This window comes from Bufo gargarizans, chromosome 4, assembly GCF_014858855.1.
Source record: "Bufo gargarizans isolate SCDJY-AF-19 chromosome 4, ASM1485885v1, whole genome shotgun sequence".
NCBI classification, from domain to species: Eukaryota; Metazoa; Chordata; class Amphibia; order Anura; family Bufonidae; genus Bufo; species Bufo gargarizans.
Genome location: NC_058083.1, coordinates 122,879,977 through 122,894,916, shown reverse-complemented (window position 1 = coordinate 122,894,916; position 14,940 = coordinate 122,879,977). Strand labels below are relative to the sequence as shown.

At 41.5% G+C, this 14,940-nt stretch overlaps 1 protein-coding gene across 1 annotated transcript in view; it reads left to right on the top strand.

The window, feature by feature from the left end:
• Positions 1-722: 722 nt before the first annotated feature.
• CLSTN2 (calsyntenin 2) overlaps positions 723-14,940 on the top strand; it is a 1,274,585-nt gene continuing 1,260,367 nt past the window's right edge. Inside the window, exon 1 of the mRNA XM_044290609.1 lies at positions 723-924. Coding sequence (XP_044146544.1) covers positions 858-924 — 67 coding nt within the window. The 5' untranslated portion in view covers positions 723-857. The remainder of the gene's footprint in view (positions 925-14,940) is intronic.

Genomic DNA, 14,940 nt, shown 5'->3' with positions numbered 1-14,940 from the left:
CCGTATACGGACCGTATACAGAACTAAAAAAACGGCCTGTATACGAATCGCTAAAAAAGTTTGTGTGAACAAGCCCTAAGTGAGTAATATAAATAAAATGTGCTCTCAGAAAGCCTCCATCCATAACCCAGAAACAGGGAACATGGGGGGGGGGGGGGAGGGATTTATTATTATTATTATTATTTTTTTTGGGGGGGGGGTAATTTCTTACTATATTTAAAGAAAAGGGTCGTGTATCAGGAGTGAACATTTCTCCTTCCATCAGCTTTTTGCTAATATACTATCCATAAAATAACACTGGTGGGAACTCAGCCTGATCTTGTACCTATAACTAAACCTACACGAATGAAAGTTCATTTATTTAGCACATTGTAATGCAGCATATTGATATTTCATGCACTGCTTTGTTACCTAAGCATCTATGCTATCCTATGTTACCAATAATTACCCTGCAACCTTAATCAGCAGACGTCTCTGTCAATTTACAGGGTGGCAGCAATCCATAGCAGAATGGCTTCTACAACCGTGCAGTTACCGCATGTTCCGGTAGGTGGCAGTAGAGAGCCTTTCTAGGGGATTTAAATTGCCATCAGATAAGGAAGAAATAGCAGCAGAGAGCTGAGAATTACTGGGCATCACTAGCAAAGGGGACTGAGAGAGACACTGATTCTCTGTCACTCCCTGCACAAGCATATAATCCAGCAGCAGCTGAAGGAGGAGCACTACCCTACACTGTGATTTAAGGAGCCCAGCTACATACACATCCCCAGCCTGCCCGCCTCTGCGATCTTGCATGACCAGGAGAAGCTTTACAGAAAGGGATTCTGTCTACACTTTCAGCCTTTCCTCTCGGAGGGATGTCAGTTCAGTGGGTGACAGCTGTGTTCTTCCTGGGTGTTGGCTGCAGTGTCCTCACCACAAAAGGTAAGAAGGCTCAGCCCTGAGCAGAAGCTCTGGGAGTTTGTTGTTGAGCAGTTCTTCTGTAGACAATGCTTGAGATGGCAGATGAACCTTGCAAAATGGGCAATGCCTTCAGTTACTCTGCATTCTGTCATACTTTTGGGGGGGTTGCATTGTGTTACTGAAAGCTCATGGGATCCAGGATATAGAAATCTCACTTATGGTATCTGAATCTTTTATGGTGTGTCTTCTCAAGGTTATTAAAGGAAGCTGAGAAGTCAGCTGTGGTGGTGCTTTCTGGTTTTATTGAGATAAAGTACTGAGTGTTTGTAAAGTAGGCTCCTATATGTCCTATAATTGAGAGTGATGGAAGCAGTGCAGCAATGTGACTACACCTGGATTCCATAGGACACCTGTCCTACTGGAATCCCCACCCCAGCACCAACCCCCTACCCAACAGCAGACTCTGCAGGCACTCTTTTAGTTGTGATGTAGAAGCATGGATACTCTAAAATCTGCAATCATGCTTGATCACCCTAACCTTTAACAAAGTCAGCCCTTTAACTTGAAGAAGGGTCAAGACCACCCTGGTATTATTACATTTGGGTTTTATGGAGCATAGTAAAAGTCTCTTTTGCCAAAGTTTGCCTTAGGTTTTAATATGCAGGTGAATATGTCCCCTTAAGTATTGATGACATGATGGCACTAGCATTGTCGAATGGCTTTGTACAAAGCTTCGTGTTCAGTTATAAGCCCCTTACTAATGGAATGAAGGTCATGTTTGGAAAAGTCCATACCCCATTTATATAATATTTTGCGCTTCACCTTTTTTATACAGCAGATCATGGGTTCATACTGTTTGTTTGGCATGTTGACTTGTTAATGAGCTCATAGGAACTACATTAGAAAGTGTCTAAATGACTTTGAATGGTGTGGATGTTTGGCTAGGGCTGATGACTCCTACAAGGTTGTCCAATTTAATGCCAGTCTTCTGTGTGCTGTATAATATGATAAATACATCCAAAGATAGATGCCAGGTTATCCAATATCCTGGATTATTAGATGGCTATGAAAAAGTATATAGAGAACCTTCAGGAAGATTGCCCAAAGTAAGATGATGAACTTTTGTACTTTGGTTTGTTGCTTTTTTGTTGTAATAGATTATCTGTTTAGATAAATAAAGGTAATGTGCAATTAAATTAGATGTGCTACTTTGTAAAGATTGGCAAGAAGTATGACCTACTGTATGAACAGAATATGAATGATCAGATGTGCTCATGTGACTTTTTGTGAAAATACTATCCATATGGTTAAAACTGATGTTAGAGATCCATAAATAAAAAGCTGCATACGCACATGAAAGTCAATGTGTCTAAAATACAGTAGTGATCATTGTACAAAGTAGTGATACAGTAATAATCATAGGGGGAGACATTTTTCTGGACTCCTTTTCAGTTTCACACACTTATCCCGCTTGAAGTGGAAGCTTATAGGAAACAACAGACTGAATACAAATGTACAAGTGAAGATAAGTTAAAATTTAGTATGTAACCACTCTGGCCAGTGATTGGCTGAGGAGTGTCACCACACTGGCCAGTGATTGGCTGAGGTGTGTCACCACACTGGCCAGTGATTGGCTGAGGTGTGTCACCACACTGGCCAGTGATTGGCTGAGGTGTGTCACCACTCTGGTCAGTGTTTGGCTGAGGTGTGTCACCACTCTGGCCAGTGATTGGCTGAGGTGTGTCACCACACTGGCCAGTGATTGGCTGAGGTGTGTCACCACTCTGGCCAGTGATTGGCTGAGGTGTGTCACCACTCTGGCCAGTGATTGGCTGAGGTGTGTCACCACACTGGCCAGTGATTGGCTGAGGTGTGTCACCACTCTGGCCAGTGAGAGGGAGGTCGTATGTAGAAACTTAGAAGAGCTGGAATCAGAGAAATGAGTATCACTTTTATTTTATTTTTAATTATTCTGACCCTTTAAAAAGAATTTACCAGCCAGAAAACCCCTTTAAAGAACTTCGCATTTTGTATGGATGCAGGATTGTTTGGTTTCTGTCTTTGCATGCATGGCCTAAAGTTTATTTTTCAGTAATTATACATTTTTTAATTATGCCCTCTAGCCAGCAACACCTATTGAAAGATATTGACCTGTCCCCTTCCACCCCCCGCTCTGGTCCTGTGCCTTGGGTCTCATTCTGCCATCTTCCATTCCCTGGCTTATATACCTCCGACTATGCACATAGTCACATGTGTTGCTGAAGCTAATAATTGGCTTCAGCGGTGACATGTCCAAAAGTGGCACATTACTACTTGGACATATACCTTTTGGACACATGTCACTGCCTGGTCACATGTTGCTTGATGACATGCCGCCTGGGGACATGTCACTGCTGAAGCCAGTCCCTGGCTGTAGAGGTGCACATAACCATGTGCGTACCCGGCCAGAGGCAAACAAGCTGACTGAGAGCTAGCCTGCAGGACCGGAGCAATGGATAGTAAGCATGAATCTTCCAGTAGTTGTTTCAGGCTACAGAGAATAAGTAAAAAGAGTATAATGACTAGAGACCCCCTTTAAGTTTGGAAATGCCACTTGCATCATGTCACAAAAAAAAAAAAAAAAGAAAATTGTTAGTACTAGCAAACAAAATCCCACTTGTGTATGGACTGTTCTTTCTGTATTCTCACTTGTTGGGCCATTTAATGCTCTTACATTCATAGTGCTGGTTGGTCATGAACTCACTGTATTGGCCGGTCAGTCCTGCATACCGTTGCTTACCGTTATATAATATGTTATGACAGCCCATATGAGAGAGAGATTAGATACCTGAGTATTCAGTGCCAAGTGTTACTCCATGTTAATATAAAAGGATTAAATATTATTAGAGAATATTCTAAATATCACAGGTACTGGGGATATTATGGAGACGAGTGTTGCTATGCTGTTGAAGAGTTTAGTTTTTGACCAGTTAATTGCCTGTAAGAATTTATTATGTTGAATAATACAATGACAATGTGATTACCGGTATCCGCTGTGTGTGACATGATTTGTGATTGTGACAGAATACATACAGTGAAATGACTTGTAACACATGGGAACATATTACTGTACCTTACACCCTCATTTTTCTAGCTCACATTGACCCTGTACAAAATAGAAACCATCAGTAAGTTGCTGTTGCTGCTTGGTGCATTATAATGCAGTGTTGAAAGTGGACTGTGGGTCAAAATCACACCCGACATACATTTAGAATAAAGAGGAAGTCATAATGAGATCCGTCAACAGCAGTTAAACTTCTGCTCAGAGAGAAAATGTCAAAATTCCAAAATAGAATGAAAATCTGTAATGGCCATAGCTGAGGAGTAATGTACGCTTTTAGGAAGGTCACAATGACGCTATTTTGATAAAGCGCCTTTTATTTATTCCTATAGGACAGTGTGACTCTTGAGTTCTACTCTCTGTATAACCTGCCAGCTGCTGGGAGTTATAGTTCAACAACTACATGACTCGTAAACTACAGTATGTTCCTCTGATGCAGATTATTGTCACAAGGGTATCACGACCTATCGCTGACCTTCTTGTGCCTGGGGTCAGAAGGTTGTAGCGGGTGGCTACTCACTCGGTTTCAAAAGATCGCTCCATGACCTAGTGGTGGGAATGGATTCCGGTCCAGGTTTTCCTGCTTAGGTTTGGGATCCTTTTTGTCCCATTTAGGAATCTGTAGCTTTTCCTTTCAGCTGTTCTCTGTCAGCCCCTCCCAGATGCTATATATTCTCCCTTTCTGCTTCCCTTGTTGCCCGATATAGACCCTTTTCCAGATCTCCTATTCTGACCTCAGTTGGACAACTGTTGCTGTTGGATCTCCGGTTCTCTCCTGTTTGTTGTCTCCCTTCTGGGATTGTTTGTGGTGTTTCTGTTGTTTGTCCTTTTCCTGTTGTTACCCTAGGTGTCAATCGTGAGGACTAGTGGTTCCACTGCCCTATTCACTACCTAGGGCTTATTTCAGGGTAATCCAGGGACGAGGCACGTGATCGGCATACGGGTTTAGCAGCCCATCTAGGGATGTCAGGGCAGCCAGGTGCCAGGTGAGTTGGGGTCACCACTCCTCCCTTTCCCTAGTGAAAGGGTACTCTCCTCTCCTCTTCTCTGCGCCGCACTTCTGTTACCTGCCATATCAGACGTGATAATTATGATGCCTTCAACTGGAAATATAATGCTGCAAGCTGTGTTATCTGGATATCTTTGCATAACCTAATGGATTCCGTTAGAAGCCATTAAATACACCTTTGGGCACACTTTTCATCATTACATTCTACTCATTTTGTGTTAAAAGTAATTTGTTCAATTGGCTTTTATTTAAAAATGTCAGCTGTTTTTACTTTCCAGCTTAGAGATTCAAAGCCTCTACAGTCTATTGCTGTCTTCCTCACACTGAATCCACCAGGAAGCTGCTCTGATGGCTTGATCCGTAGTCCTTATCTCTGAATTCCTGAGAGCACAAAAACACTCATTTATGCCATATTCAGTTTGCTAAAATTGTAGGTACAATAAGTGTTTATGAGCTGTCAGGAGTTCAGATTGTGTCGCTATCATATCAGCTCCCTGACAGATTCAGTGTGAAGCTTGAGAGCAGAAATCTGTAGATGCCATGAAACTGAAAGCCTAAGGCCCCTTTCACACGGGTGAGTTTTCCGCGTGGGTGCAATGCGTGAGGTGAACGCATTGCACCCGCACTGAATCCGGACCCATTCACTTCAATGGGGCTGTGCAGATGAGTGGTGATTTCCACGCATCACTTGTGCGTTGCGTAAAAATCGCAGCATGTTCTATATTCTGTGTTTTTCATGCAACGCAGGCCCCATAGAAATTAATGGGGCTGCATGAAAATCACAAGCATCTGCAAGCAAGTGCGGATGGGGTGCGATTTTCACACATGGTTGCTAGAAGATGATATGGATGAGCAACCCCGGACCCCATTAAAGTAAATTCACTGTATTATTTTCCCTTAAACCATGGTTATAAGGGAAAATAATAGCATTCTTAATACAGAATGCTTACTAAAATATCGATTGAGGGGTAAAAAAATAAAAAAAATTAACTCACCGTATCCACTTGATTGCGCAGCTGGCATAGTATTCTTTCTTCTTCTTTCAGGACCTGCAAAAGGACCTTTGATGGCGTAATCGCTCTCACCATGTGTAATTTTTTTTTTTTTTAACCCCTCAATTGACATTTTAGTAAGCATTCTGTAGTAAGAATGCTATTATTTTCCCTTATAACCATGTTATAATGGAAAATAGTAATATATACAGAACACCTAACCCAAACCCGAACTTCAGTTAAGAAGTCCGTGTTCGGGTCTGGGTACCACAGTCAGTTTTTTATCACGCGCGTGCAAAACGCATTGCACCCGAGCGATAAAAACTGAACCATGCAACACAATCGCAGTCAAAACTGACTGAAATTGCGTTCGCATTCGAACTGAGCAAATCCGGGACGCCCGTGTGAAAGAGGCCTTTAAGAGGGAAAACAGTTGAAATTTTTTCTAATAAAGACCAACTGAAAAAAAATATAGATTTTTAGCCAAAAATTTGTAAAATTCCATCATAGGGGCTCAATACCGGAAAAAAGCGCTTCAGTTTTGTCCCAATGCATTCTGAATGGAAAGCAATCCGTTCAGTATGCATCAGGATGTCTTCAGTTCTGTCCCTTTTAGGGTATTTGGCTGGAGAAAATACTGCAGCATGCTGCGGCATTTTCTCCGGCCAAAATTCCGGAACACTTGCCGGAATGCTGGATACAGCATTAATTTCCATTGGAATGTATTAATGCCGGATCTGGTTCCAAGTGTTCCAGAAAAACGGATCCGGTTCCCCGGTCTGCGCATGCGCAGACCTTTAGATCTGTGAAAAAAATAAATACCGGATCCAGTTTTCCAGATTACGGATCCGGTTTTGCAATGCATGTGTTAGACGGATCTACATCCTGATCCGGAAACAAATGATATTCGTTTGTATACTGATTTCCGGATCCGGCAGGCATTTCCAACAACGGAACTGCCTGATGGATTCTTCTAACGCTAGCTTGAAAGTACCCTAAGTTACTCAGATTGTTCAGATCTCCTTTGCAAAATAAAAGGTGGAATCTGATCGGTTGCTATGGGCAACTAAGCCAGTTCTACTTTACACTGGTTTTGATAAATCTCCCCCATTGTGTATTTAGTGCTGGAAGAGAAAGCATCTTCTGTCCCACATCATTGATATGATCCCTCGGAATATTACAAAAGTCATATCTTCTTCAGTCTTTTGGCATGTAATGTGTACATAAGGGTGGGTTCACATCGGCGTTATGGATTCTGTTATGGCTTTCCGTTATAACAGAAAGTAACGGAATCCATAAGACAGTAGTCAAAACGGAAGCCTTTAAGAGGCATTCTGTTTTGATCCGTCATAATAGAAGTCTATGGCAAGCATAACAGTTCCGTTATGATTGCCGCTATGAAATTTAAAGGGGTTGTCCGTGTTCAGAGCGGAACCTGGACATATCCCCTTCTTCACCCAGGCATGCTTCGATGCTCTCTCTTTACCTGTGCTGAATCGCGCAGGACAAGGGCTGTTTTTAAAAAAAAAAAATTTACACTGCTAGTATGAGGCTTTCGCCTAGCAGTGTTCCCGGTGACATCACTGGCACTAATGGGCTTTAGCGCTTCCCTAGCCTCCATCTAGCAGCCAGACACTATTTTGTCAGGGGAAGTTAGACTTGCAAACAGTTCAGGGTCTCAGAGATGAGACCCACAAGTATCAGATATTTGTAGCATATCCTATGTGCAGTCCAGAATATACCATACATGTTAAGTATAGTCAAGAAATGCTTTTAATATTGTATGAACTGTATATATAATATTTTGACCCCTTGAGAATTTTTGGGCATTTTCATTTTTCCTCTCTGCCTTCCCAGAGCCATAACTTTTAAAATGTTCACATAGCCGTGTGAGGGCTTTTCTTTTGCAATACAAGTTGTACTTTCTAATGGCCTCACTTAATATTGCATAGTGGGAAGCGGTAAAAAAAAATCCAAATGGAGATGGGATTGGAAAAAAAATGCAATTCCTCCACAATTGTATGGGTTTTGTCTGTATGGTGTTCCCTATATGGTAAAACAGAAAATTGATTTAGATTTTTTTTTTGCATAATGTCTTTCACCATATGGGAAAAACATTATTTTATTTCAATAGTTAGCATAGCATTTTTTTAAACTTTTTTTTTTTTAGCTCCCTACGAAGCTTTTAGCCTACACTGTAGTTCAATAGAACTGCAATCTAAGCTCCATTTGCTATTATCCTGTGGAGCAGGCCTCCATTAGAACTACAGCTCTGATACTCTGAGAGACCCAGCACATCAGAGCAAAGGAACAGCTTTCCCGGTTGCTGCATAGGGAAGCCGTTCCTGACCCGGAAGCATGCGCGCAGCAATTAGATGACGTGGTCACTTTTGAACACGGCATCTAAGGGGTTACATTTCTGCGATTGGCATTATTGCTGGTCTCAGATATTAGCCGTGGGACCACTGTTCTTAGCATCATATTTAAACATGTGCAATGCAGGGACGCAAAGAGTTAAAGGTATAAATAAGCTTCTGGACTAAACTAAACACAAGAACAGGGGACACAATATTAAATTAGTTGGGGGGAGATCAAAACCACTGTCAGGAAATATTTTTACACTGGAAGAGTAGTTGAGGCTTGGAACAAACTGCCAGCAGAAGTAGTTGGGAAATCTACAGTAAGTGAATTTAAACATACCTGGGATAAATACGTCTATCGTAAGATGAGTAATAATGTAAGGACAGACTAGATGGTCCGAGAGGTCTTTCTCTGCTGTAAATCTTCTCTGTTTCTATCATTAAAGGGTAACTGTCATGTTTTCATAAAAAAATCTATTTTAGCATATGTTACTGCTGCAGCAGAATTATGCATAAAGCAATCTTTAGTTTCTTCACATACCACTGTTTTCCTTGAGTTTTTCCCTTAGTTACGGCTATTTAAACATTTACGATATGAGGCCAAAACTGCTTTCCCTCAGGTCACATACACACTTGCTGTAGCCAGCAGTTTCCTGCCAGCCAATCAGATTGGATTACTGAGAGACACGCCTCCTCACTCTGAAGCCTAATGCAGGCATGCAGTGTGAAGGACCGCCCCTCCGTCTTCCTAGCCGGAGACAGATGAGCCATAGCAACGGTCTTTTAAGGGAGCAGTGGAAAGGGACAGGGACATTAATGTAAGCTGTTATTATAAGGTAATTACTGATCTTTTGGCAATCATTGTAGACTAACTCAGGTATACATGCCTAGCTCTAATAAACTTGCAAATAAAAAAAATAAAAATACAACAGTTACCCTTTAAATTTGATTATTTTGCCATGGAATGTAATCTAAATAAAATATGTGTTTATTGCATTTTCTTTTTTCCTTTTTTTCACTTTATTGCTATTTACATATTATAGAGAAAAATACCTGAGACCTGGAAACCATCAACAAGTTTCTGTTGATTAATCTGTTATGCAGATTGTGTGCCTGTAGCGGGCTGTGGCTCTATTTCGCTCCTTGGTTTAATACCAATTAATACCACTTAATACGCACTGCGGAGTTGCTTATTAACATGTGAATACCCAAATGAAATGTGAAAAGAATTTTGAATTAAGCTTTGCTCATGAAAATAAGACATGTGAAGAAGTCTCATAAGCAGTGGGGACATGTTCTTCTAAGCAGCTGAATGCAAAGTTGAAAATCACAGTACGTCAGTATCATTTTGGCTAGATTTTGTCTATCGGATGACATTCCCATATTTTTAGCAATGGCTTGTTAACCCTACATTCACATCTGCGCTGTGAAAGCCAACAGGCTGTCCTGGCAGAGGATCGGCCTGTTAGAGTCCACCATATCCTGGATGGCAAGAAAACCATGCCAGCTCCTGCAGCGGGGTTGTACTCCTGTGCCTGAGATCCATTCCACTACTGAATCCAAAAAGTCATTGTCCAGCACCAGAAGGTTTAAGAATATTCACCTTTATTCCTGGTACAAAGGAAAAACATTCCAAAGCACATGGCTGTTCCATCGTCAACGCGTTTCAACTGTTATAGTGGTGTAACAGTCAAAAGGCGTTGACAGGGAAACAGCGGCATGTATTGGAATGTTTTTCATTTGTACCAGGAATAGTGGATATTTTTAAACCTTCTGGTGCTGGACAATCACTTGTTGGATTGCAGGATAATGCCTGGAACCAGATAACCATTGACTATAATGTGATCAAACAGGGATCCCACTGCTTTACGCCATAATTCTGGCTTGTGTCTGGATAAAAAGTTGTGAATACAGGTATTTTTTCCAGACGAAAGCCATCCCTATCAGATCCCATTGATTCATGCCATTATCCGGCTATACAGTGAACTCTGCCGGTACAGCCTGTTGGACATCACAACGCAGATGTGAAGATAGCCATAGAAAGCAGGGAGTCAACAGCTGATCTAATAATTGTGGGGTAAGGGGGGGTTTAGTCCAAGTAAATTCATTTTATTGCTATACATTTTTATATTTCTCTGCATAAAGGGGTTGTAGATTAGAAACAATGTCACACCTGTCCACAGGTTTAACTCCTTCGAGAAGTAGGACAAGGAGCCTGTAGACAGTTGCGGCACTATTTATGAAGGAAAGTAGCCATGTTTTAGGCTGGGGCTACAGCTGATGTGTGACCAAGGATTGCAGTGTAGCAGAGCAGTAATAACGAATAGTCCCGGTACCCGGCATTCAGGTCCAGAGTAGTGGTGCCCGCGGGAGGAGATCCAGGCTAGGGGTCTCTTCAGAAAGCTAAATAGTAGAAATATCAGCTGCTAATGAAATACAAAAAAAAAAAACAGTATTTTTTGCACAAATTGGAGAGTGCTGCGGATATTTCTACTATTTTGCTAGTGTAGCAGAGCAGTCATGAATAAATGCTGCGCTGTGTGACCCCAGAATCGAAAAAAGCAAACAACAAGGTTGGATTCTGGGGTCCTAGGTCATGCTGCAACCTCATTCATTTCTATGGCTGCACTGCTACAATGTTAATTGGTTGTGCGACAGATGTCACGCCCAAGATCAACCTTACCGATCCTGGACAACCCATAAGCATGTATAGATTCGAAACTCTTGTTTTGTAAAATAATTTTAGATTTTGAATAATTAGCCGCTGATCGTTGGCATCCATAGCACTGCTTTGTTTGTATTGGCTTCATACATACTTTGCTGTTATAGCTGATATTTGACTTTCCAGTTGTGTGAACTAGAAATCCACCTATCAATCCCATATAGATGTCTGGTGTGTGAGTTTTATATATCTTCAGGCAATTCATATGTGGCTTTCTATTTTTCCTGAGGCCTCAAAGGCTTAGTATATGGCAGCATATCCAGTCCCCCAGAGAGACCCATAAAGCTTATATCCTTGTAGTTCTTCTGTTATTGAACTGCCCCCGTCACTATATATATGTATACTCTTCCCGGTAAACCTTACTTCCAAGTTGGCTCCTGCTATAACAAATATAGGACGGGTGGGTACTGTAAACCATAGGGGGCGTCACTTCTCTATAGTGTTAGAATATAGATGGATCATAGCTAGTAACAGAATATATAGACAGTATATACACACACATACAGTATATATCTTAGTGCAGATGCTACTTTGGATATCGTGTGAATCCTTTGCTGAACACTCTGCATATCAGTCTATTGATCTATTGCAACTCATTAGACATTTGCCAGTCAAGAAAGGCTCGGTGGGATCTGCATGCGGTAATAAGTCAATACGGAGACGAGGAGAATGATTTGATGCATGACACCATTTTTCACTCTCACTTGTTCCAGAAGAAGAAAGAGTAACTCATATCTAGGACAGATTATTAAAATCCAGAGGGCTGTGTCAGCATAAACTATTAGATTAGAAGTGACAGACGGGCAACGTTTCTATGTCTGGTCATGGCGAACACTACCGTAGGAACCCGAGAAGGTGATAAATATTTTACATGAAGAAAATACAATGATATTGACTAAGCCTAGATTTGCATAGTTGCAGAGGTAAAATACTCGTGTCCGATGTTGCAGTGATCAGTTTGTCGTTCGGTGCAACCTTTTCTTTATGGTTTTAGAGGACTGAAGGTAAAAGGGGGAAATTCATTATTCTCCCTACACCTGTTTTGGCGTAGAAAAACTGTTAATCCACCGCACAGTGGCGATTCTCAGCATATTTTATGGGGTGCGGCACGATCTCCGGTCTCGTCAGCTCGCCCACTACATACAAAGAAATGCGCTTTGTGACAAAGTCGTTTTTCACGAATCGAAATCCGCCGAAGCTGCCGAATCAAATTTTTCAGAACTTCGCTCATCTCTACTCCTGCGCACTTTAATTACAAGTCTTACTGAATCATTTCCCACAAAGATATAAATCTGTTTAGCCCCTCCTGCCTTTCAGGGGTAGCGTTCAGTCACTGAGTAGCACCGCCCACTTGACTCCTATGCAGGATTTTGCTGAATGAATTCCAAGTTTTACTGAATTTTTTCCCACAAAAATATATATCAGGCCTCGTTCACATTTCCGTTTTTCACTGATGTGTGCTGCCCCATTTTCCACGGACAGCACATGTACCCATTAATTTAAATAGGACATACAGTACACTACTTTGATCTATAATGCGGACCAAGCATGCCTATTGAAGTCTATGGGTCCATGTACATCACTGACAGACATCCGTGTTGTGTCCGTTTTTTTACTGAAGACTAATAGGAAATTATTTGGAAATTAATTTTCAGCTGAGCAACTTCAGTGAATTACGGATGACACACGGATGGTAAAAGCCGACACACAGATTATTCACAGACAGCTACACGGATGAAACACGTCCGCTTTTTTTCACGGACGTGACACTGAGACAGAAATGTGAACGAGGCCTCAATCTGCTCAGCTCCACCTGCTTCATGACATGTTGCCTATAGCTTTGACTGCAGGTTCAATGTGGCCGGTTCCCTTTAAGTGTCACATTTAGCCCAGCGATACCTACTGTGTAATATTACAGCATTAGTATTAAGGTAAAATTTACATCTTCTATATATTGTAATAAGGAAATGATAAGGAAACATCTATTTAGTTTCTGCTCCTTTTATTTCCCAGCCAGTTGGAATCTGTGACAGGGTCATGGCCTCCTGTATACAGTATACGACAGTATACGGTGAAACAACTACATAGCCCGGGATGTCATATTTACCGCTGAATCTATAGCATGCGTGATCAGCAATCCAGAATGTCAGTCTGTTACTAATTCTCCAGACAGAAATATTCCCTAAAGATTTTATCATTTTGTGAATATTTCACAATATTTTGAGCAGGGGAAATGTAACACATGAGCAGATGTAAAGCGCTCATTCCCTGCACCATTTATCATGGAGGTTTGTTCTATATAGTGTGGATCATAGTCAGTGAGCTATGAATTATGGATCTGAAGCTGGCCATAGACATGATATCTGTCAGCAAGTCTGCCAAGTATATGCAGGCAGTTGCATTTCCCTGCACAGTCAGGTGCCCACAAGTTCTGCTATGCTTGGAAAACTTACAAGTGGGCACAGTGTTAAGGGGATTCTGTCAGCAGATCTGAACATGTTAAATAGTTGCCAGCATTACTTAGTGGCTGGGGAGAACAGGATAAACATACCTTTTGCAGCGCTTTCATTATCAGGGGTAGTGTAAATATGACATTTTATTCTGCCATTTTCTGCTCCTGTAAGGCTGAGTTCACACGAGCGTGACAGATTTGGTCCGGATGCGTTCAGGGTGCGTTCAGTTAAACTCGCACCATTTTGCAAGCAAGTTCAGTCAGTTTTGGCTGCAATTGCGTTTAGTTGTTCAGTTTTTTCCGCGCGGGTGCAATGCGTTTTGATGCTTTTTTCACGCGCGTGATAAAAAACTGAAGGTTTACAAACAACATCTCCTAGCAACCATCAGTGAAAAACGCATTGCATCCGCACTTGCTTGCAGATGCAATGCGTTATTAACGCAGCCCCATTCACTTCTATGGAGCCAGGGCTGCGTGAAAAACGCAGAATATAGAACATGCTGCGATTTTAAAGCATTGCAGAAGTGATGCAAGAAAAAAAATGCTCATGTGCACAGCCCCATTGAAATGAATGGGTCAGGATTCAGTGCAGGTGCAATGCGTTCACCTACTGCATTGCACCCGCGCGGAAATCTCGCCCGTGTGAACTCAGCCTAAGAGCCCAGGAGGTGGAGCTTCACTCTTAAGTGGTCTTTGAACTGAGCTGCTTTACATCACCTTCCCTCTGCTTTGAGGGCCAGTTGTAGTGGACTCCTGGTTGGATGCAGCAATCACTTAGATCAGAAGGATGGACTGTGAAGTAAATCAATGCAGAGATAGCGAGTACTTCACACCGAAGTCCCATCTGCAGTGCACTGGCAGAATAAAACATCATAATCACACTACTTTTGATGGTAAAAGCTCCACAAAAGGTATGTTTGTCCTGCTGTCCCCAAAATACTGTTGTGAGCAGTTTCGCATGGTGAAAACTGATGACAGACTCCTGTTAAATCAACACCGTCGCATTTCATATTTAGGATTGTGGGATCCCAGAGCTCAAATACTCATTGATCATATAATTAAGGCACATCCTAGTGATCTGTCAGCAATTTGATTAGAAGATTACCACACCATATCCTACACTGTCCACAATGCATTGCTTAAAAGTTTTTTTATGATTTTTTTTTCCACCTGTGCAATATTTTAACATTTTGGATCACAGTAAGCTTATATTGTATGTAATATTATGCCTAGTATAGGTTTATTCGTTCTTTGGAGGATTGGGGTGTTTATGATGTTTCCTATGTATGCATTTTATTATATACAAAATTTTGTGGAAATGCTACAGCATGCTATCACCATTAAAATGTATAATGAGTAGAAACCTTATAAATCTTTACTTTTTGTAGACTCTGTTACTCTT